Source organism: Opisthocomus hoazin, chromosome 9, assembly GCF_030867145.1.
Source record: "Opisthocomus hoazin isolate bOpiHoa1 chromosome 9, bOpiHoa1.hap1, whole genome shotgun sequence".
In the NCBI taxonomy this organism is placed as follows: Eukaryota; Metazoa; Chordata; class Aves; order Opisthocomiformes; family Opisthocomidae; genus Opisthocomus; species Opisthocomus hoazin.
The window spans coordinates 25,770,031-25,792,792 of NC_134422.1; the positions used below are offsets into that span (position 1 = coordinate 25,770,031).

General features: G+C 57.7%; 3 protein-coding genes across 3 annotated transcripts; 2 read left to right on the forward strand and 1 right to left on the reverse strand.

Annotated features, from left to right (window-relative positions):
• Window positions 1–2,252: 2,252 nt before the first annotated feature.
• Window positions 2,253–4,923, reverse strand: EVX2 (even-skipped homeobox 2). Its single transcript, XM_075431113.1, has 3 exons — window positions 4,500–4,923; window positions 3,105–3,364; window positions 2,253–2,924 (listed from the first exon to the last, which is right to left on the reverse strand). The coding sequence occupies exons 1-3, from the start codon at window positions 4,921–4,923 to the stop codon at window positions 2,253–2,255; spliced, it is 1,356 nt and encodes a 451-aa protein (XP_075287228.1).
• Window positions 4,924–12,203: 7,280 nt separating this feature from the next.
• Window positions 12,204–13,902, forward strand: HOXD13 (homeobox D13). Its single transcript, XM_009934107.2, is given in 3 exon segments — window positions 12,204–12,248; window positions 12,250–12,895; window positions 13,652–13,902. Coding segments are annotated over 3 exon segments (942 nt in total).
• A 5,418-nt stretch (window positions 13,903–19,320) lies between these two features.
• HOXD12 (homeobox D12) lies at window positions 19,321–20,433 on the forward strand. The gene is made up of 2 exons (XM_075431141.1): window positions 19,321–19,882; window positions 20,195–20,433. The coding sequence occupies exons 1-2, from the start codon at window positions 19,321–19,323 to the stop codon at window positions 20,431–20,433; spliced, it is 801 nt and encodes a 266-aa protein (XP_075287256.1).
• Window positions 20,434–22,762: the final 2,329 nt, after the last annotated feature.

The following is a 22,762-nucleotide window of genomic DNA, read 5'->3' on the forward strand; positions in this document are numbered from 1 at the left end:
TACTGATTAGTACGAATTAATCCATCTGATATGTGTATTAAAAGGCGCTTAAATATGTTGTTTTAAGAAGTTCTCGTAGCCCTGGATGCCACGTTTAAAAACAAACATCAGTACGCAACGTTTTGCAGCCTCTTAAACAAATAATCTCGCTTTGATTTAAATAACATTTATTTTACATGACCAAACACAATAAATAACGTAATATACAAAGCTTTATAATTATTGCACGTTTGTAAAATATTTTACAGTGAGTTCGTACAGCCAGCAATATTTAAAGCACAAAGACTTTATTTACAGTTTCATATAATAACCAGGTCCAACGGACCTAACATAAAACGAATTTATGTTAATTTTACCAACCAGCGTCCTCGTCGATCATTTAACAGACATATATCTACATTTTGGAGAAATGTAAACATTATTGCCAAAATCGTCGTATGTACATCCCGTACTTGTGTGATCATAACAAACGATTCCAACGATCGAAAAAGGTTAAGCTGGTAAAAGAGTGCTACGTTTTGGTCTATTTTCTTTAGCCTTAAATTATATATTAATAAAAAAATTTCAATGTAAACTCAGTGAACAACAGCTGGTATAATTGATATTTTTACATAAGTAGTCTTCCCATTCGTTCTTCGCAAAACGAGATATCTGTGGGTTAGGTGTCTTCTACCGAGCTGCAAAGTTATCTACCCAGAAAATATACACGTCTCGCCAGGAATCCGCTCCAGAAGCCTAAAGGATATTTCTCCTTTGCCCTTCCCTACCCCCGCCCAAGAAATCTGTTCCGTTGGACGAAAAAACCTACGATTTATGTTCACTGAACAAAACAGCATAGCCTTTAAAATAATTTCCTGAAAGTTTGTCATTAGAATATGAAAAAATCCAGTGTCTTAAAAATAGAAGTATTTCAGGACACTTACTCGAAATATATAATAGAGATTTTTTTTTCTTTATCTTTTTTTTTTCTTTTTGTGAGAGTATACGCGCGCGCGTGAGTGTGTCAGTGTGTTCACATTCACACAGGGCCTAAACAAGCAATAGCGAGTTAGATGAGGGCTTCAACTCTTCAGAAAAATCTCATTATGTGAAGAGTGAAGTGGCTCTGTAGGGAGCATTATGGAAATATCTGGGTTTGATTTAATGAGGCTGTTCACATTGGTGGAATATCAACTTAACAGAGAAAAGTCTGCCCGGGGCGTCCAAGTTACCAAAATGAAAATTGGCAATTGAGATGATAAGGAAGTGGCTTTCTTGTGCGAAATCACTTCGGGTAACAGAGATAACATTAAATAACATACATTCTATGCACCAAGAACAATGTTTTATGTACCAAGTCTCTTATCTGTCTCTTCTAATGACTTCCCTTAGCGGGTTGTTAGTACTTGACAGCAGGTCTCTGTGCGGGGAACTTTTTTCCAATTCCACATTCAAAGGAGGTCCATCAGAGAACATGATTGGCAATTTTCGTCATAATCTGCACATTATTAGCATCAAAATTGACACGGCAGTAACACCGGCGGTTTTTGATGTGCCTTTCTTCAAGTTCAAGGAAGTCCCTCCAGTAGCAGTGGTTTGGTATAGCAGGTCTCGGTTACCCAGCGGTGGCTTTTCAGAGGCAAAGGCGCGACAGGGGTGCGTGAGAAATAAATCCGAGAGCCGTTTTACCGGGAGAGACGCTAAGAACGAGAATTAAATTTAGGAAAGTGTCTGGAAGGTAAACGCTTCGGGACAACAGCCTACACCTAGAGAGATTCAAGTATTTCCCAGGTAGCCGGGGTCGCGCGGTGGCTGGGAAGCGTGAGCTTCGAACACCGCCTCTCCCCGTCCAGTCGGGCTCATGCTTCCCTTCCCGCCGCCGGCGCGGCCGCGGCAGCCCCGTCGGCCACCGCTCGCCGCACAGAAATACGCGAGACGCTTCCCATTTCGACCAACTCAAACCGAAATAATAAGAATAATTAATAATAATAATAATAATAATTAAAGCGACACCAAAAAAAGCCGGGAACACGTTCCCCTTCCGCCGGCTCCCCCTCCCCGCGGTCCGGCCGCCAGCAGCCCCGCGTACCCCGGGGCCGCCTCCGCGGAGGCGCAGCGGCCGCGGAGCGCCCTCCCCGCCGGGCCCCGCGACCCTCCGCGCCGGGCGGTCCGCGATAGAAAAATAGACGGAACTTTCTGCCCCCCCCCCGCCCCCCTCCCCGCTCAGGTCGACCCTACAAAACTCCCCCGCCCGCGGTCCCCGGCCGCGGTAGTTATCTGGTGAGCGGCGCCTCCTCCCGCTGGTCCGGCGAGCCGACGGCGGCCTTGCCCAGCACGGCGGCCGAGTAGGGCAGGAAGCCGCTCTCGGAGCGCTGCCCCGCCGCCGAGCACGGGAAGTCGGCGGCGGCTGCTCCCCGGGAGCCCAGCGCCGAGGCCGCCGCCGCCGCCGCCGCCGCCGCCGCCGTCTGGCTGCTGTGGCAGCTGAGGCAGGAGCAGGGCGCCGAGCCCCCCGGGGGCCCCGACCCCGCGGCCGCCGCCGCCGCCGCCGCTGCCGCCGCCGCCGCCGAGGCGGCCGCGCCGCTGTTGAGGCCGGCGGCGGCGGCGGCGGCGGCGGGCGCCTGGTAGAGGCCCGGGTGTCGGAAGCTGCAGAGCAGCTCCGGGCGGGAGTAGGGGTGCGAGAGGGCGCGGAAGGTGTCCAGCGGGCGGATGGAGGTGGCGAAGGGCGCGGCGGCGGCCCCCGAGGCGGCGGCGGCGGCGGCGGCGGCGGTGACCCCTACGTGGGGGTAGTAGTGCAGCGGGACGTGGGAGTGGAAGGGGTAGGGCAGGCTGCCCGTGGCCGCCGCGTGGGTCATCATGTAGGTGTAGAAGCTGGGGTCGGCCGGGTGGGGCCAGGACATGGCCAGGCGCTGCCGCTTGTCCTTCATCCGCCGGTTCTGGAACCACACCTGCGCGGGGAGACAAGCACAGTGCGGCCTCAGCTCCGCGCCGCTGCCCCGCTCCCGTCGCCCGCACAGGCGGGCACCCCGCCGGCGCCCACCGCGGCCCCCCCCCGCTCGCCGGGCACCCCTCTCCCGGCCGGCGGGTCCGGCCCGGGGGAGCCGGGGGGCTCGGCGGCCCCGGCGTACCTTGATGGTGGTCTCCGGGAGGTTGAGGGCGGCGGCCAGCTCGCAGCGCCGGGGCCGCGACACGTAGTTCTCCCGGTAAAACTCCTTCTCCAGTCGGGCGATCTGCTCCCGGGTGAAGGCGGTCCGGTACCGGCGCACCTGGTCGGCCCCCGCCGCCGAGCCGCCCAGGGCCCCCCCGCCGTGCAGGCTGCCGATGCCGGCGGCGGGGGCGGCGGGGGCGGCGGCGGGGGTGCTGGGCGCCGGGCTGCTCTCCGCGTAGCCTGCAGGGCAAGGGCAGGGCGGTGAGAGCGGGCGGCGGGGCGGCCCCCGCAGCCCCCCGGCCGGGCCGGACCGGGCCCTGCGCGCCCGTCCTCAGGGCCCGCTGCCGTCCCTGCCAAGCGCTGCTGCTCACGGGGCCGATACAGCCGGGGTTGGGGGGCTGGGGTGGGGGTGTACTTGGTGACCGCGTTATCGTCACTAAAAGGGGGGTTTGGTGATGGCGGAGCAGCCGAGCCCCGGGGAGAGCGGGCGGGGGCACGGGCCGGGGCTCGGCGCGGCTCAGCCAGGCTGCGAGGAGCCCGGGCTCGGCGCTCGGCTTCTCCCCTTCGACTGCCGCTCTTGCTTTCGTTCCAGGCGTACGAAATTAGAGCAGCCATGAGACACCCCCCCCCCCCCTTTTTTTTTTCGCCTTCCTCCGGTGTTACGTCGAGGATCCCTTCCTTTCTCTGGCACATTTGACAAAAAAAGGCATGCACTGTGGCCCCTAGGAAACCCACGGCTCACCTGGCTCCCCCTCCCCAATTACAGCCAGAACAGCCGCCGTCCTTCACCGCGCCCCGCAAAGCGCGGGGAAAGGGACGAGGCTGTGTCAAACCCCCCGTTACAGGCAGAGGGAACGTGGCCAGTGCCCGGTTACCCCGAGGTGGACACAGACGGCACGTTGCATGGGGGGGACACACGCAGACAAACGGGGGCAGTTTCCTCGCATTCCTCCCTCTCCCTCTCTGATCCAATCTGTGTATGCATCTACACGTATACACAGCTCGAGAGGCGCCGAGAGCTCCGAGAGCGCGAGGAAAAATAAGGAGAAAGCTTTCCCTGAATATAGGTGGGTGGACATTCGTGCCCGCGTGTATTCTGGATATAATACATCTACACGCCGACGGATCTGGGCATGCATGCACACACACACGCACGCACGCACCCGCACGGGAGCTTCCCGGGCAGCGTGCCTCGGCTGTCGGAATAGCGCAGGTAATCGCGATAATATTTTACAGCCCGGAGCTCTGTCTTCGCGGCCGAGAGAGCGCCGGTGCGGAGGCGAGCAACTTCGGCGGCGGCGGTGGGTTCGCTTTGGGTTTTAAAGCCGGTCGGCAGAGTGCGGGGCTTAGGAGGAGGTGAGAAAGGAAGAGTTACCTTTGTTGCTGCTTTCCTTCAGCTGGGAGGAAGCCAGGCTGGCTGGGGAGCGGAGCGCGGAGCAGCCCACCTCCACATCGCTGTTCATCTCTGCCTCTTGGGCGACTTCGGAATAAAGGCTGATTTTCTTCCTGCTTTCCGACGGCGGGATTTCGGAGGTGACGCTGCTTTCGCTGCTCGGGTGCTGGAGGTTGAATAAAGTGTCTATTTCAAATTTGCTTTTGGCGGAGATGTCCCCTATCGTGCCGTGCAGGGAGGCGGCAGCCAGTCTCGGGCTGAGGCGACCACTGTGCGGAGAATTTTCGAGGGCCTCCAGCACCGCATTTCCAGCTGAGTCTGACAAATTCGAGAGCCTTTTGCCAGCTGTAGGGCTGTGCAGCCCTCTCTCCATCAGGATCATCTCTTTTCTTATTCTTTCCATCATCTCAGCTTTATAAAAAATGTCAAAGTTGCAGGGCTGGTCCTGTGCTAATGATGAGCTGCAGCAGGGGCTAATTCACATTCAGCCCGGCAAGTGTCTCTAAATATTATTATCTCTTTTTGAGGGAGGCGTAAAAATTGTGGGATGCCAAAGCGAGGGAATGACTGGTCAAAATGACCCATACATCCTTTCTAGCCCGAAATGTCATTCATCAAAAAGTGCTGCTCGTCATTAAGGTACGAATGACGCTGTTCGAATAATCATTTATTGTAACAGGTTTATAAGCAAATAAATACAAGCTCCTGTCAGTGGATAATGAAGGCGGCTTCAGAGCAGACAAATATATCCAGGTGGAAAGAAAGAAAGACAAGAAGTGAGGAGTAAAGCTCTTGTCCTTAGCTTGATCAGATCTTGCTTGAATTGCTCTGGGGTTTGGCCTCTGGGGTGGAATTGACAGTCTGATTAATAAAATGAGCTGTGCAACATTTCCCCCTTCATTTAGGTGCATCATTATGCTCTGATTTTTGTTTTGTTGCCTTTTAGGTCCTAATGATGCAGCTTCTTTCTCATTTGTCCTCGGACAGAACTACATGCTAAATATTAGATAACGCTTTTCTTTATTATTATTTCCGAGGCGGATTTTAGATCGCAACGCGAGGAAATGCTGGAAGAGGAGCAGAGGACCGAGAACCTCCCGCCGCTGACATCTCTTTACTTTTCCCTCCCATTTCCAGACCGCGTTAGCACTTTTATTTAGGAATTTACACGGACACCCCCACGCACCCCATCACACGCGGGAACCTTATAACCGGACTTTCTAACACCGCTGCTGCCGGCAGCGCACCGACTTGAGTGCACCTTCAGCAGCTGCCTGGGAATCAGAATATTTGTTGTAATCTGATGTATTGTGATTCTAACATATTTTTCTTCGTTGCGTCCTTAAACACGATCTCCTTTATGCTGTCTGTAATCCTGCTTATCGACGGAGTTAGCCTGCTATTTTTCCCCCCCCCGGGACAACACTGGCTGTGGTACGGCACGAAAGCGGGGGGAATAACCGAGGGGCATTAAACGCATTCGTGTTTTAAAACACTCCGCGGCCGCGCCGTTTCATCCTCCCGGCAGGTTCCTTTCCTGCTTCTTCCCTCCCCACCGCCAGTAAGGTCTACGCGTTTAAAAATAACAAGAATAATAAAATAACCGTGGAAACCAGTGCAGGGGGGTTATTGCCTGCGGGCTCCGGGCTGCAGAGGCACCCCCGAGGCACCCCCTCTGCGGAGTTACCTGTGGCTCGGAGCGCTCCCCCCTCCGCGCTTTGCCGGGTGCCGCGCTGCGGGGATGCGGCTCGGCAGAGGTGACAGCCGGGAAAGCCTCCCTTCAGTGAGAACTTTGCTAGTAATAATGACGCTGATGGCAACCATTTAAACGAAGATAAATCCTTCGTCGTTAGCGTGTCTGGAGTGCTCTTCGATAGCTGCCCAACCTTTATTCTCGCCGTGTTTTGTTTTGTTTTTTTCACCCGCATCACCTCGTATTAAGACCCGGGAATCGGAGTTTCGTCGCCCGGGGAAACTCCCCAGTGTTTCCTGCGATTAAACGCGGGTTTGATCTGTTTTGCGAGGAGAGCCGTTCCCGCTAGTGCTGGTCACACACATCGCCTAAGTTCTTGCGCTCTTGCACATAATTCATAGCTCGAAAATGGGATACTTGTCAGATTATTTTTTTTTTAATAACGTGTTAAAGTCTCCCTAAACATTCCACCGAATACTTAGGAAACATTCTGGGCGTTGTTTGCAAAATCCAGCCTTCCATTAATGAGCGGTTTATGTCAGCCCTTTGAAATGTGAATTTAGACTGCGGTGTGGTGTCCCGCGTTTTACAGCCCCCAAACCAGACAAAAAGTAAATAACGATTTTTCCTTGCCCGCGGACCGATGCGGAGGGGAGCGGAGCGGGACGCTAGCCGCAGGGGCGGTGGGACGACACAGACACCCCCGTCCCCCCCGGAGCCCCCCGGGCGGGCCGGGCACGGCGGGGGCTCGGCGCTGCCCTCCCGGTGGGACGCAGCCCGGCTCGGCTCTCGGGGCAGCGCGGCAGGCCCCGCCGGGGTCCCGCAGCCGCCGCTCCCCCCGCAGCGCCCGGCACCGCCGCAGCCGGCGGCCCCGGGAGCCGGGCCGGCGGGGCGGGGGGCGGAGCGGGAGCCCGCGGCCCGGTTTATTGCTGTCGTTTGGCGCCCTCGTCTGTTTTCTTAACGGCTGTAACCGGGCGAAGCATCTCTACCCCTCCCCCGCCCCCCCGGCTCCGTGGAAAGCCGCAGCCCCGGTACCGCTGTCCGAGGCGCGCCCGGCCTAAGCCGGCACGGCTTCAGGCTCCAGAAGTGTCCCCGCGCCGAGAAAAAGGCGGGAGAGCTTTTCATTTCCTTCGGAGAGGATGGAAGAGGCTGTACGAAAAGCCTCAACGTGAGAAAAAGAAGTTACACGCAAGTGCCGCTGTGAATGGTCTTTATTAGTGTTATTTTATATTTTGCACCTTTTCAATAATACTGATGGCTTAGGTTATGCGTCTTAAAATACAGCTACATTCACACGCAAGGGAAATAACGTATCATAAAAGACGTTAATAATCTTCCGCTGAGCAGACGCGAGGTAACGAAACATTTCCCTGCCAGGCGGTTCGTCCGCTCGCCCCAAACCGCCAGCCCGGGCATCCGGTACCTGCGTTCCCGGCCAGCTCGACGCGCTTACCGCACCCGTGTTCATCTGTTCGGGTTGGGTTTTGTTTTGGTTTGCTTTTGTGTGTGTGTTTCTTTCGCAGAAAACAACAACACAGCCGAAAAACCTTTCTGCGTATGTTTACAGCTCTCCGAAACCAAGCGCTCAGCCGAAGGAGCCTCCGGCATCACAGTGACATGAGCGGACAAGGCAGGGGTTGAGGGGGAGTTACAGAGTTTACTCAGTTGTTCGTGTAAGTTTAAATAGCTGCTTAGGCCTCCGGCCAAACTTCTTTTCATTTTTACCTTGAAAGTTATTACTAGAGGCATCAAAGAATATTTCAGGGCTCGTTTATTAAATCTTGCCCGGGAAAAAAGAGGTCACGCAACTTAATTGAAATGAAGTTCCCATTAAAAGAGCCAAACACCACCTCGGCCAGCTTCTCACCGCTCCGAGCGTGCCCGGGCAGGCGGGCGGGAGTACCCGCTGCCTCCTCCCCGCCGGGGCAGCCCGCCAGCGGCCGCTCGGCAGCGCCAGCTCTGCGGGACGCCCCAGGCGTGCGGGGGCTGGGCCTCGGGGGGGGGGGGTGTGGTGTCTGGGACTGAGTGGGGTCTGCCCGAGGGGGCTGGGGCTGAACGGGGTCTGTCCCTGGGGTTCTGGGGCTGAGTGGGGTCTGTCCCGGGGGTTCTGGGGGGGTCTGGGGCTGAATAGGGTCTGCCTCGAGCGGTTTGGGGCTGAGCGGGGTCTGCCCCGGGGGGGTTGGTGCTGAGTGGGGTCTGTCCCGGGGTTCTGGGGCGGAGTGGGGTCTGTCCCGGCAGGCCCCGGGGGGGGTCTGGGGTTGAGTGGGGTCTGTCCCGTGGGGATTTGGGCTGATTGGGGTCTGCCCTGGAGGGTCTGTGGCTGAGTGGGGTCTGTCCCGGGGAGGCTGGGGCTGAGTGGAGTCTGTCCCGGGGGTGGCGGGGGGGCCGCGCCGCTCTCGCGGCAGCGGCGGCGGCAGGCACGGCGGCGCCACCTGGCGGCGCGGCGGCGGCTCTGCGCGGCGGGGCCCCGGGCGCTGCCCGCCCTGCCCGCAGGCTCTGCGCGGCCTTTCCGCGCATCTCCGCGCCCGCGCAGCCGCTGCCCCGCGCAGCGCCGACTTTCCCCTCCGCCTCAGGCCGTCGCGCACGCAAAGCGCCGGTCTCGGGGCTCCTGCCTGCTTGTTCGGTCCCGATTTTCCGCGGAATGTCACCCGAGGGGGGGGAGGGACACAAACCCGGCGCGTCCCCGAGTCAGCACCGCCCCACCCCCCGCTATCCGGGCTGGGGTCCCGCGAATGATTGCACGGTGTCCTGCGGAGCTGCCTTCGCGCACAAACAGGCTTTAATTCGAGCAGGTTTTGGTTTAAACGGGCTATAAATTAAGCGGCAAAGCACGGCTCTGATCGCCGCCCGGCCGTCGTTGCGTTGCGGTTCAGGCGTGTCCCAGGCCCCGGGGTCCCCGTGGTCCCCGCGCTGCTGCGGAGCGGGGGTGGGAGTCAGGGAGAGGACGGCACACCTCTGTGACCTGGGAACTCAGGTTCAACGCCCGCGTGTGCTCGGAGGCCACGCAGGAGGTCCTGAGCAAGCTTCCTCCGACTCGCGATGGAGTTTTGAAAAAGAGACGGCAAGCCGTGGCACCGATCTGGAGGGAAAATAATATAGTTTAACTGTTTTCCCTGCGTTGCTGTTAAATCTTTTCATTATCTCAACTGGCTTCCTTTTTTTCTAAGGGGTAGGAGAAAACGAAAGCTCTTCTGTTTTGTTTAGCTATCAAAAGTCCACGCGAGTTGGAAGGTAACAGTGGAACGCAGTGGGCAGCGGAAAAGTTCGGGGGAAATGTAAATGGATTCTTTTTCTCTTCTTTTACGCTCTCCGTTTGTTCTGGGCGAGGTGATTGGGGGTTTTGGGTTTTGTTTTGGGGGTTTTTTTCTGCATCAAGCATTCACGAGAGAAGCAGTTCCCTAAACATACAGTTACCATCGGCACATTCTGGCGGGGGAGGTGATGAAAAAAACGGGTTGTTTTTCCTTAGAGAGAACCAGGCAGAGGACAGACCGCAAACACTAAAAGCCTGTGCTAAAAGCTTGAGTGGAGTCCTAAATGTGTTAAATCATGGCAAACGTATTTGAGGAAATGAGGTAATTTCAGGGGGGGTGGAAACCAAACAAACACTTGTTTTTTTTCGTGGGGAGAACGGAGCCACTTTCTGCAGCGAAGCTGTCTGCCCCGTGTGTCGTGCAGATTTCCCGTACAATGTGTCAATGGAAAATGCCGTGCGGCTCCGCGGGGCGCCGGGCTCCCGCAGAGCCGCTGCGGGGGAAGGCGCGGACGGTCCCGCAGGCAGAGGCCCGGCCAGCGCGGCCCCGTCGCCCTGCCCGAAGCCGAGCGATGTCTCGGTGGGACCGTCGCCCCCGGGCAGCGTCCTGCCACTTGTAAGCTGGGTGGATGCTCTCAGAGCTCCGAGCTCGGCTCCTGAGCTCATTATTTTTATTCGCGTGCGTAGTACCCTGCCGTGCGAGACAGTGCTGTTTTCTACACCCTCCACGAAACGGGTCATTACGGAGTTGAAGCTGTCGGTCATAAACCCGCCCGAAGACACAGTTCTCTGGGACGGCAAGAGGCTCTCGCTGGAGCAGAAGGCTCGGCAGGGCTGAGGTCCTCTGCGGGCGTCGCTGCGGCTGCACCGTGGTTTGCTTTGATGTGACGGAGCTCAAAAAGCTCGAAACCCCGTGCTTTCGGTGCTGCTTTCTTTCGGCGGCCTTCTCTAAAACGTCGCGACGAGAGAGAAACTTTCGTCTCATTTATTGCAAGAGGAATGGGAATACAAGGGGAAAGATGTCCAGAGAAAGTAGCCTCTCGTTCCTGCGGACTTCAGCGTTGTTAGCGATGTTTTCATTAGAAAGCTGCGTGGAGGGACATAAAAGGATGAGAAACTTGTGGCTCCACCAGCCGTCCTCCTAATTATGTAGGGTTTCTTGTCCTGAGAGCAAATACTGATTCGGCTTATAAACGAGCGAACATGTAACCACGTCTGGCTCACTTAGCTGATTTAGGAAAGATCAATAGCAATTAAGTGGTTAGAGCTGAAGAACGTGAACCCGCACTTGCCATCCGGGTGTTGCTGCGATTACTGGCACCCGTTAGCCGTTCCTCACCCCCACCTCCAGCCACTGCCAGCGGTTGTCAGACCCGCCACAAAGCGGGGCTGCGGGACGGGGCGGCGGCCCTCGGGGTATCCCTGCTCAGCAGGGACACCCCAGCCCCGAAATAGCACTTTGCTCTGGGTTCCACCTCCGCGGCGGCTGCATCTCTGCTCTCCCGCGCCCCAGCCTCCGCAGGGACGGAGAATGCGGCCCCAGCTACGTGTTCTTCAGCGGGCGCGGAGTTTGGCCGCCCTTCCCCGGCGGAGCTGCCGCCTTTCCACGAAAAGCTTGTTGCCCTCTTCGCCCGGGAGAGGGTGAAGTGTCTGCGGGGCGACAGGAACCGGCCCAGAGGGGCTGGGGCTAGGGTTGGGATTGGGGCTGGGGCTGGGGCTGGGGCTAGGGTTGGGGTTGGGGCTGGGGCTGGAGCTGGGGCTGGAGCTGGGGCTGGAGCTGGGGCTCCTCTTCGGAGCTCGCTCCGTTTCCAGCTCTTCGCGCTCCTGCAGTTTCCATCCGGGCTCAGCGGGAGAGTCGAGAGAGACGACAGAAGGATTTGCCACAATCTTGGGAAGTCAGCCCCAGAATAGCAGTCAGCACAAGCAAACGCTGCGTTTTAACTAGGCTGCCTTACCGCGACATGAACTGACACTGCAAGGGGAAAAAAGCCACATCTAATGAGTGCCAGGTTTAGCATCTTGCGCTGAGCACAGTGCCTTTTCCTGGCTGGTTGCACTGTCTTGGGAGCTGGGGAGGAACGGGGGGTGTCTCCCACGAACCGAGAGCTCAGCGGAGCCAGGGGACCCCTTCTCCCTTATAACAAAGCCTGACTCCTCCACACACCGCAGGGAAGGAGGGATGTGGGGAGGGGGGGGGGATACAAAGACTGTGTAGAGGCAGACACAACGGGGATCCGGTCAGAACCGCGGCAAAAAAAAGAAAAAGGCCCCTGCCCGCGGCTTCGTAAGGGCCAGCGGAGGACTAAGGTTCTCCGCTGGCCCTTTTGAAGCCGCGGGCAGGAGAAAGGCGGGGGATGAAAGCGACGGGGGCGAGGTTGGCCCGGAGGGGCATCACCGCCACCCTCCCGCCCAGCCCCTCCCCAGCGCCGGGGCGGGAAGGGAGGCGGGGGGTGGGGGGACGCCGTCGGTGCGGACCGGGGGGCTGCGAGTGGAAAGGGGCAGTGCGGGCAGCGCGAGGGTCACATGTTCCGACGGCAGCCTATGAGCAAGCCCCCCGGGCTGCGGCAAACTAATCTGGAGCCGTCCTCCCCCCACCCCCGTCACCCCTCCCAACCTGGACTTCGTTTTTATAAACGTACCGCCAGGTTCCAACCTGTTTGGGAGGCAAATAACCGTTTTGCACCATGCCCGGCCGGGGATCGAGCCGCCGCCGCCGCCGCCGCCCGCGATGTGCAAGGCGATGAGCAAAGCAGCCAGCTGGGAGATGGACGGACTGCGCGGCGACAGCACCGGCGGCGGGGGGGGGCGGCGGGGGAGCCCCCGGGCAGTGCCGTAATTTCCTCTCCTCGCCCGTTTTCGGTGCCGCGCACACCGGCCGAGCCGCCGCCGCCGCCGCCGCCGCCGCCGCCGCCGCCTCGGGGTTCGCCTACACCGGCGGAGGGGAGCGCTCGGGGGGGGCGGCGAGGCCCGACCCCCCGGCCAAGGACTGCCCGGGCTCCGCCGCGCCGGCCACCGCCCCCGCTCTCGGCTATGGGTATCACTTTGGGAACGGATACTATAGCTGCAGGATGTCCCACGGGGTTGGGATCCAGCAGAACGCCCTGAAGTCTCCCCCCCACGCCTCCATTGGCGGCTTTCCCGTGGAAAAGTACATGGACGTCTCCAGTCTGACCAGCACGAGTGTCCCCGCCAATGAAGTCTCCTCCAGGGCGAAGGAAGTGTCCTTCTACCAGGGCTATACAACCCCCTACCAGCACGTTCCTGGGTACATAGACATGGTCTCTACGTTTGGCTCTGGGGAACCGAGACACGAAACATACATATCAATGGAGGGCTATCAGTCCTGGACTCTGGCTAATGGCTGGAATAGTCAGGTTTACTGTGCCAAAGATCAGACACAGAGCTCACACTTTTGGAAATCGTCCTTTCCAGGTACGAGAGGGAGAGAGATGGTCTGAGCTGAACCCCCCCACCCCACCCTCCCCCCCCCACCCACCCTCCCCCCCCCCCCGCGCCTCCTCCGCCTGCCCGTCCCCTCCCCCGCCCCCCGGGCCGCAGGGGCGGCCTGCTGAGGTGGACACGCCGCACAGACACGCACAGAGCGGAGAGACGGGGGGGGGACGGACGCCGGATTTTTTCCGCTTTTTCCTTCCCCTACCCCCGAGGAAACCTCACCTTCCGCTTTCCACCCCGCGGGACGGAGCCCGGACCCCCCCCCCCCCCCCCCCGCCGCCCATCGCCAGGGCCCCCGGGACGCGGGGCGGCCTCGGGCTCCTTCTCCCGCGGCTTCCCCCGGCCGCCGCCTGCAGACGTGGCCTTGGCGGTTTGCGGGGCGACGGCTTGCAGCCTTGAGCTCCTCCGCCTCCCCCCGACCCGGTCCCCGAGCCCCGCAGCAGCCGGGAGGGTGAGGGCGCCAAGGCCCAGACCCCAGACCCGGGGGGACGCACCCCGGCGCGGTCTCCGCGCTGCCGGCACCCACCCGCGGGCCCTGCGTGCCCCCAGAGCGATGACATTCCGCCAGGGTCTCGGGGCTTCACTAACTAACGTGGCGGCGCGAAGGGTAACAAACTGTAAGCAACACAGCGTTGTTTATTCGCCCGTGAAAACCGGTGCCCATAAGTATCGGATAAGCTTTAATAAAATCCTGTAATAAAATCCTAATTTTTCACGTAATGTCTCTTGCGACAGGGGACGTTGCACTAAACCAGCCCGATATGTGTGTCTACCGGCGTGGGAGAAAGAAGCGAGTGCCGTACACAAAACTGCAGCTCAAAGAACTCGAGAATGAATACGCCATTAACAAGTTCATTAACAAGGACAAGAGGCGAAGGATATCCGCAGCCACAAACCTGTCTGAGAGACAAGTTACCATTTGGTTTCAGAACCGGAGGGTGAAGGACAAGAAAATAGTCTCCAAACTGAAAGACAATGTATCTTGATCTATTAGTTGCGGACAGTGATGGATATATAAACTCAATTTACGACCAGCTAAAGACTTTTGGAAAGACTTGAAAACATATTTAATTTTTCCCCCCCTCCTTCCAGCGGTGGTGAAATTTCGGGAATTGTTTTCCATGAAAGACAGCGGTTTTTTCTAAGTGGAAGGGAGTGCTGACAAATCTTGAATTATAATTCTGTTTCTTCCTTTTGAAAATAATATTAATATGAATATTAATTATATTTTCTGTTCTTCCCTCTAGGCCAGTATAAACGAATTTAAGTATGTTGAATGGTTACAGTTATAATTTTCTGAAGTACTTAACTCTTTGGGGGCTTTTCTGTATTTTTTTTTTCTCTGAACAACAGCCAGTGCCAAAAAGTGTCAGTTTTGATTTGGCATCGTAAACTTCAAAACACGCCGAATGAAAAAAAAAAAAAAAAAAATATATATATATATCTATATCTATATATATATATATATCAATCAGAAAACGCAAGAAAGTCAGAGTCTGGACCCGTGGCAGCACCCGGCTGCTGCCAAAACCCGCCGAGCCCACCGGGAGCCAGAGAGAATTGCGTGGAGGGGTAACGTGTGTAGCCGGATTTTAAATTGCTTTTGCGAGGGAGGGCGAATCACTCCGAGACATTGCGGGGAGCAAAGCGGGGTCCCGGGGATGTCCCACCACGCTCCCCTCTTCCGCAGGTTCGTGTTTGGCTTTTCGGTGGGTTGGTTTTTTTGGGGGGTTGTTTTTTTCTTTTTTTTGGCCGCGGTTTCGTTTTCAGTGGCAGGATTTCACGTTCCCAGGTTGAAAAAGGAGCCGCGCGTTCGCGGGAAGAGGCGGTTCGGGCGCGGGGCTGCGCGGAGGCGCAGGTCGGGGCACCTCGGGGACGCGCGTCCGGCGGGGCCAGAGGGCAGGCTGCCGGTCCTGCGGGGTGCAAACCCCGGCGCAGAGCTCCTGTAACATCCCCGCTCCGATCCGGTTGTTCGGACAAGCACGAGACTCTGCTCCTTCCTCCCGCCACGGCGCTTAAAAAGAAAAAAAAAAAAAAGAAGGAAAAAAAAAATCCTGGTCGGAGAAGTGGAGGTCACCATTAACTTTTAATTTGCAAAAATAAACGGGTGTTAATGACAGAAGCAATAAATAAGGAATTTCATAAGATGCCATAATTTATACAGGCCGAAAGGCTAGGATTTTGGCGATTTTTTTATTATTGTAAACCTAGTGTGCACGTTACGATATCCGCAGGGTGATCAGACACGCTAGTCAGCTACTAGGAGAGAGAAGCGATGTCCTCTCTGTTCATGTGCCTCGTCTAATTATTGAAACGTGTGTGTTCCGAACCAGTATTATTTATTATAATATACTATTGCTCTAAACACTTTGATTACCAGTATATGTGGGTAAGACGTACGGGGAGACCGTTTCTCCATAAATCGCGTCTTTTTCTTCTCTTGCCTTAAAGTCCGCTTTTACTTTGTGTTGGGAACGCGGGCCGAGCTTCCGCGCTGTTACCGGTGTTGCCGAACTGTTTCTGAACCGCCTTTAATAAAACGATTTCTTTTCGATGTAAGGAGAGAGGCAGGAACTCGCCTTCTTCCAGCAGCAGGGCGTCTGGCGGGCCCCAGGCCGGCGGGGACCCTCCCGGGGACGGGTACCGACCGCGGCTCCCGGGGAAGGGCCGCAGGCACGGCGCGGGGCACGGTGGAGGAGGGGAAGCGGCGTCCGAGCGGGCCTCGCCGCTGGGGAAGGGTTTTTTCTGGAGGAAGCAAGGCTGCCGGCGAAGAACGGCCGGGGAGGCAGGGCAGAGCCTGCCTGCCCTCTCCGTCCCCCCCGAGCCCGGCTCTGCCTGTCCGCTGCCCGGCGGCCGGGGGCTGCCCAGCCCCGTGTAGTTTCCCCCCCCCCCCAACCGGTGCCCCCGCGCGGGTCCAGCCGGGGGTTATCTCCCGCCTCCGCCGCCTTCTTCCTTCCCCTTTCTCTTCCGCTCACGGCTTTCTCTGGCGTTTATTTTCCCCGAACTGATGAAAAAAGTCCACCTCGGAGTGCATTTTTGTTTGGTTCTGGGAAAAGAGGAGACCTGGGGGGGGGGGGGGGGGGGGGGGCGCATAATTTAAGCACCTGGAACAGCCCTCCATGCTGATGCAGCCTTGTTTTCTCTGAATGTTTTACATCCTTCTTCCCCCCGCGCCACCCCCCCCGGCCCCTCCCGCCCCCAAGCACACATACTTCGGTCCCATTAATTCTGGAGGAGTTTTTCCTGCCGCGGGTCCCCCCGCAGCCGGGGGGCCGGGTGCTGCCGGAGCTGCTGTGTCTCCCGGCCGCGGAGCCGTCGCGGGTTGATCCCTTCTTCCTCCTCCTCCCAAGGCTTAACCTTTGGCTTCGCCGCGCTCCGGGCTCTCAGAAGACGCAGCCTTGCCACGGCCGAAGCTCCCCTCCCGGGGCAGGAGAAAGCCCGAACTGACTGTCAAATCAGTACCAGATGGAGAGGAGTCGCCTGGTAATTTCGTTACAACGTGCGGAGACGTTCAGCAACTGGCAGCTACAGCCGGGAGGAAGGAAAGGCCGGGGCACGCCAGCCCGTCCACCCACCAGCGCCGGTTAACAGGGTTTTCTGAGCCTGGGGCTGGGGCACCGACGAGCGTTATTGAACATTCCTGTGCCCGCCGCCCGGGGTCTTCCCGGGACGCACGGGCAGGGCCGACCGCCGGCGCTCCCCCGCCGCGCTGAGAGGAAAGGGCGCATAACGACCCGCCTGAAATACCGCGCTCGTTATTTGCAGATAATTAATACGCGACTGGGCAAAGGCCGGCCGGCCCCGCGCTGCCGTGCGGCTCCGCGGCCGCCGTCGGGTCCGGCCGCCATGTCTGAGGCAATCCTGCCATCTCCTGGACAACCCCCGGCATAGGCGGGAGAAGCCTTCTCCTCGCCCCGGGAGCCGCGTTTCCCGGCGATGAGCGCGCGAGGGAGGCGGCCCGCTGGCGCGGAGAGCAGCCTCCGCCCGCGGGCCGGAGGAACCCACCGGTGCTCTCCAGCTCCGACGTCCGGGCCGACCCGGCTGCCTGGTTCACAACCAACCAACCGGCAAGCAAAGACCAGCAAGGGGTGTGCAAGCGGCCCCCCAGCTCGCCCCGCTCCCCAGCCGTTATGTTCCCCGTACAGGCACGGGTAGGGGGGACCCCCGAGGCAGCCCGACGCCGCCCCTGAACCGGGAGCCGGCCCTGGCCGGGAAAACCAGCGCAAGCCCGTCCCAGGCTCCGAGGGAACGGGAGGTGTCCGTCGGTCCTTTTCCCTGCAGACTTCAGCACAATCATCGCTTTCCACAGCTGCGAGTGTCTCCGGCTACTCCACATTTTCCTTTTCGTATCTTTCTTCGCGGTATTAATTAGCAATTACCGATGACTTGAGCGTTAATTGAAAGCTCTGTTTTCTCTAACCCCATTAAAGTCGGTTTGAAGTGTCACCTTTCTTTCCGGTAACTGGGAGCTCGCATCCATTCCTCGCGTTTATTGCGGGCAAAAAAGGTAGTCTTTGAGCACAAAATGTTCCTTCTTTCTTCCGAGAACGGAAAATCAGGCAGCTCTTTCGTAAAAGGCGATTATGAAAAGAAACTGTTACCCATCCTCTTGGGGAGAAAAAAGGCAGAAAAGAAGTAAGCTAATAAGAGGGAGATTCAATTGGTAGACATAACTCAAACAATAAAAATTCAAGGCAGTGGTCAGTAATATCCTCCAGCGGTGCTTGTGTGGTCCTGTGTGGTCCAGGAGAGAGCAATCATTTAAAGATTTCTTCCAGGGCAATGAAATTACTGCAGAATTTACCTCAATTTCCCACTAAGCAGAAAGACGAATTTGATTAGGAGAATGTCAAGAGGGGCAGCCTCTCTGATCTCGGCGTCGAAATCAGACTAAGGTTACAGCTACGATTAACAGGACAATAACACGGAAAATTGACCCTACCTGTTAACTAGGTTCAGTTTTTTAACCGAGGCAGTGAAAGCGACGAAGTCCGGGCATTCAGGCTCGGCTCGCAGCCGGCCCGCTCGGGCGAGGGGGGGTCCTCCGGGGAAGCGAGGCCGAGGACCGGACCGCCCGGTCCGGGTGACGGACGGGCCTCCGCAGCCTCCCGCGTGGCGACGGTGCTCCCCCAGGGACCCACACAGTCTGGGAGGGGACATCGTCGCAGGAGGATGCTCTCAGATATGATTTTATTCCGACTTACGCCGGTGCTGCGAGGAAAAAGGGAGAGGTAACGGGATAACGGGGCTCCTGTTTGACCTCTCTAAAATGTAAAAATAAGTGTAACCGCCCAAAATAACACTGTAGTAACACCGTAAGGGGTAATTTTCTTGTCAGGGGAGAAAAATTCCTCACACGCAACTTGGGAGACAGCAGCGGGGCACCCTCTCCCCTGCCCACTCACCCCCTCTCTGCTGCAGAGCAGACCCGGGCATTTTCTTTCTTTGCAGTCTTTGAAGTTTTTTTTAATTTTTTTTTTTTTCTAATCTCGGCGGCTTGCTCGAGTAACTCTGTGTTGTCGCTGTTGCTATTCTCGGTTTGTTTATGTTTGACTGATCCTATTTTAAGGACAAAATAAACCCCGAGATTTAAAAGCGTTGTTCAAAAACTTGTCTTCGCTTCGGAGCGAGAACGAAAGGTAAAGGGAGTAATAAGGACAGACGCGCGGACCTGAGAGACCGCCGATCATTAGCGCACCAGAATGACGACCCTGGTAATATCCGATCAATTAAGTTTTTAATTGCTAGCATATGCAGATGCATATCATGTTGCTGGCAGTTAAAACAAACGGGTATATAAAAGGGGGAAAATACGTGTTCTGGGCGCACACCCGCACAAGGTGTGCTCCCCCGCGCAGGGGCAGAAACGCGCACGTGTGCCCCAAACACTCTCACCCCCTTCCCCTCTGCGGGAAGGAGCTCCCCCCCCCCCCTTCCCCACTGCCAGCCCTCCTGCGCGGGCTGCTGCTCACCCCGCTCGGGCGGGCGGCCCGGGGGTGCTGCCAGCCGGGGGGCTACGCCGGGCCGGGGCTGCCCGCTCCCCTTCGCGGCTCTGCAGAGGCTAGGTCTCCCCGCATCTTCCCGCCAGCGCCGCAGCGTTGCCAGCCGGCCCCGGCCGCTTTTATAGAAGCGGAGACCGTTCCTTCCCCTCCCTCTTGCGAGCTCGGGATTTTCATATTTCAAGTGTTATCATAAGCCTTTTAAAAAGGGGGGGAAAGAGGGAAGAAGAAGGAAAAAAAAAAGGGGGGGGGGGAACCCTGTGGCTCGGTGGCTGGAGGCGGTGCTGAAATTACCGGCTTTGAAGAACCTGTCTGCAAAGTTTCGTCCAATCGTTTCAGGCTTTCCGCTTATTCCCTGTTGTAACTAAATACTGCTGTAAGAACAGCTGAGGTCCTTTGTTGGAAATGTGTGATCGCAGTCTCTACAGATCTGGCTACGTCGGTTCTCTCTTGAATCTGCAGTCTCCAGATTCCTTTTACTTCCCCAACTTGCGGGCGAATGGCAGTCAGTTGGCGGCTCTGCCCACCATCTCCTACCCGCGGAGCTCCATCCCCTGGACCTGCCCGAGCCCCTGCGCAGCCCAGCCGCAGGGCCACGCGTTCGGCGGCGCGGCCCAGCCCTACCTCCCCGGCTCCGTTCCAATCAACCTCGGCTCCAACGGCAACAAAGACTGCCTGGAAGACAGCGGTAAATACTACGCCCACGACGCGAGCTCCAAACAAGAGGAGAGATGCAGGCAGAGGCAAGGTTTCGCGAGTGACCCGAGCGTTACTCACGCAGCCAACTTAAAGCCCGTCAAGTACGACCACTCGAGCCTGCAGAGAAGCTTGCACGGCTCCGCCGCTCTGTTTGAAGTGAACTCCTGCACTTCCAGCCTAAAGGAGGACATCAAGAATTCCGTCAACTTGAACCTGACAGTTCAACCCGCAGCAGTCCAGTCATGCCTCCGACCTTCGGTGCAGGATGGTATGCCTTAAATATTTCACTTTAGTTAGAGGCGACCGAGAGATACTTGCTTTCTAAGGGATGCCTTTAATTGCTTTGTAACACCCTCCTCCCCACCGCCCCCGTAACCCATTCAGGGCGATAATCTCTGAATCCGACTCGGAGGTAGATAGAAATTGTGCGGTCGGAATCTGCTTTACCCGATTCTCCGACCTAGCTGAACCCTTGCTAAATCTTGAGTGGTTTTCTTTTAATTGTGTTTTTTTTTAATTTTTTCAAATTCCCTGTAACATCCAGACCTGATCCACTAAATTATCGCCGTGTTTGTTGTAGGTTTGCCTTGGTGCCCCACCCAGGGGAGATCAAGAAAGAAACGGAAACCGTACACAAAACAACAAATCGCTGAATTGGAAAACGAGTTTCTCCTCAACGAGTTTATTAACCGACAGAAGAGGAAAGAACTATCAAACAGACTGAATTTAAGCGATCAGCAAGTTAAAATTTGGTTTCAGAACCGGCGGATGAAAAAGAAAAGAGTAGTAATGCGAGAGCAGGCGCTTTCTATGTACTAGAGCAGAGTCCCTGCACGAACTTGTGCCCGGAGTGTTCATCCCTAGAGTAGAGCGTGTTCGCGAGCGGAACGCGGGGAGTTTGGGGCTTTTTCCACTGTTTAAACTAAGTTCTCGGAGCGAGTAGGATCGCTGCGTAAATCGGCAAACGCCGAGTTCTTAGCCAAAACGAAGACCAGCCGGACCAGCAAGGAAACCTGTTCTTCTCAGCTTTTTACCTTCCTTTCTCCTTTTGTATAGATTTTCTCCTGCTTCTTACCCTTCTCTTTTCCCGGAGAACAAGGGGTGCTAAGCTAAAATCGATTTATTTTCTCTGTATGTAAACACCATTGCTCAGAAAAAATAAAGGAATAACGCCTAGCAAAGCCGTCAGCTCTGTGAGTCCCGGCTGCTCCCTTCAGCTGCTGCTGCCCTGCGAGCCGGGGCGAGCCTGCGGCGCCGGCGGGGTTTGTGGTTTGGAGTAACCTGCTCGGGCAGCCGTTAGCAAATAAACCTGGTTTTTAAATTTTTTTAATTTTTTTCTTCTTCTTTTTTTTTATTTTCTGTTTCCGCCACACACAAACCTCCCCCTCCGGCCGCGGAGCGCACGTGACACCTGCGCAAGGCCTCCGCGTAACCTGCGCGATGTCTCCGCCGCCGCCGCTCCCGCCGCTAGGCTCTGCGGCCGCTCGCCCCGACGGCAGGGGCGCGGGCGGAGAGGAGCCCTGCCCGCCGGCCCCGGGAGGAGAAGGGGCCGCGGCCCCACCGGGGCACCGGCTGCGCTGCTCCGGGCACCGGGGGGGGGGGGGGTTCCCCTCTCGGGCTGCGGCGCCCCGAGGGCCCCGTCCCCGCCGGCTGGGCCCGGGGGGAGCGCGGTGCCGGGGGCGGGGGGCCCTCACGCCGCCGCCGCCGCCGCCCCAGGAGGCCGGGCCGGGCCCTGCCCTCCCCGCGCCGCTGACTTTGGCCTTGTCCAAGCGCTGCCCCGAACAAACAGGCGGAGGGGAGCGGGCGGGGACGGGGCCGGGGCAGGGCTGGGGGGAGCCGCGGGCCCCCCCTCACCCCGAGGTGCTCCGGGGGAGAGAGAGGTGAGAGCCCCGAGGGTTTGGGGGGGTTCGGTCCTTCGGCGAGACCGTCCCCACGGCCTTTTCCGAAGGGGTTTTTACCAGGGAAAGGGGGGCCGCTTTGGTGGGTTTCGCCCAGAAGCGAAGCCCGGAGGATTACCCGACCCAGGGGGCCGGGAGGACTGCCCAAGCCGTTCGATGAGTGTTTTAGGGCGAGAACGAAATCGATTTTCGCTGCGCCTTGCTGACCGGCTTTCTCTGCCGGGAGCCCCCGGCCTCCGGCTGGCCGGAGCCGCCGAGCCGGGGGAGATACTAGGTGCCGCCTTGGTCTGACACTTCAGAAAATAAAATATAAAACAAACAAAAAAACAAACCTCTCACGGAAATTTAGGTCCGGATTAAAAAGCCTTTTGGCTGCAATTTCCACCTAAATCTGTTTCTAATGAAGAGGCGTTTCCACACGCGAACCCTCGGGCTGCCTCTCCCGACAGTGATGCTGGTCGCGGTGCTTTCTGGTGCGTACAGTGGGCTCGGGTCTGGTGGTTCGGGCGTGTGCGACAAGGCTGCACAACCGCAAGCAACGGCACAAAGCCGCTACCAGCTCACACAGGGGCCCTTCCCCCCCCCCCCCCCGAAGGCAGCGAGCCCATCGTTTCGTAGGGGCACGGCTGAACTTTGCTCCTACCCACTCCTGTGCTTGCGGGTGCTGCGAGGGCGCGGTTGTCCGGACGACCTCGGAGGCAAATGCCGGGTTTCTGGGAGGGCAGGAGTGCGGCCATCTTCCCGAAAGCTTCCCAGAGAGCCCCGAAGGTAACGCTCGGGTGGTCTTTCGGGAGGGAGAAGCAAAAGCAGCCCGACTTGGGGGCTCATTTCTGGCCGTCCACTCTCCCCGCACTGCCCGAGGCGGACAGACACCCACCTCGCTCGTGGCCGGGGGGGCTGCCAGTGGAAAAGCGGGGGCAAAGCAGGGCCAGGGGAGAGCTCCCCGAGGGCAGGGGAAGAGCACCCGGCCACCTACAGCCGGAGGCACCACCCGGGGGTCCCTCCGACCCTTGGAGGCGTTCAGACCCTCCGCTGGGAGCTGGCGCATTGTGGACAATGGAAGTCTTCTCATTCGGTAGCGTTTCCCTAATTAAAAAAACTAGAAGCAACCCCAAGGATGCAAGCCAGGAGGAAAGCAAAACCCAGATAAAGCCCCTTTTCTTATTCCCTCCTGGGATACTATTCAGCCGGCTACAGTCCATGAGAAACGGACCCTTTATGCTGCCCTTCCCTGTCCTAACCCGCCCCAG

What these genes read in the sequence shown, in the direction of transcription:
- HOXD12 (XM_075431141.1), top strand. Translation starts at nt 19,321, where the DNA reads ATGTGTGATCGCAGTCTCTACAGATCTGGCTACGTCGGTTCTCTCTTG. An exon ending in CCGACCTTCGGTGCAGGATG is followed by an intron (nt 19,883 to 20,194) that starts GTATGCCTTAAA and finishes TGTTTGTTGTAG; the next exon opens with GTTTGCCTTGGTGCCCCACC.
- EVX2 (XM_075431113.1), bottom strand. Translation starts at nt 4,923, where the DNA reads ATGATGGAAAGAATAAGAAAAGAGATGATCCTGATGGAGAGAGGGCTG. An exon ending in GAAGGAAAGCAGCAACAAAG is followed by an intron (nt 3,365 to 4,499) that starts GTAACTCTTCCT and finishes CTTGCCCTGCAG; the next exon opens with GCTACGCGGAGAGCAGCCCG. An exon ending in TCCCGGAGACCACCATCAAG is followed by an intron (nt 2,925 to 3,104) that starts GTACGCCGGGGC and finishes CTCCCCGCGCAG; the next exon opens with GTGTGGTTCCAGAACCGGCG.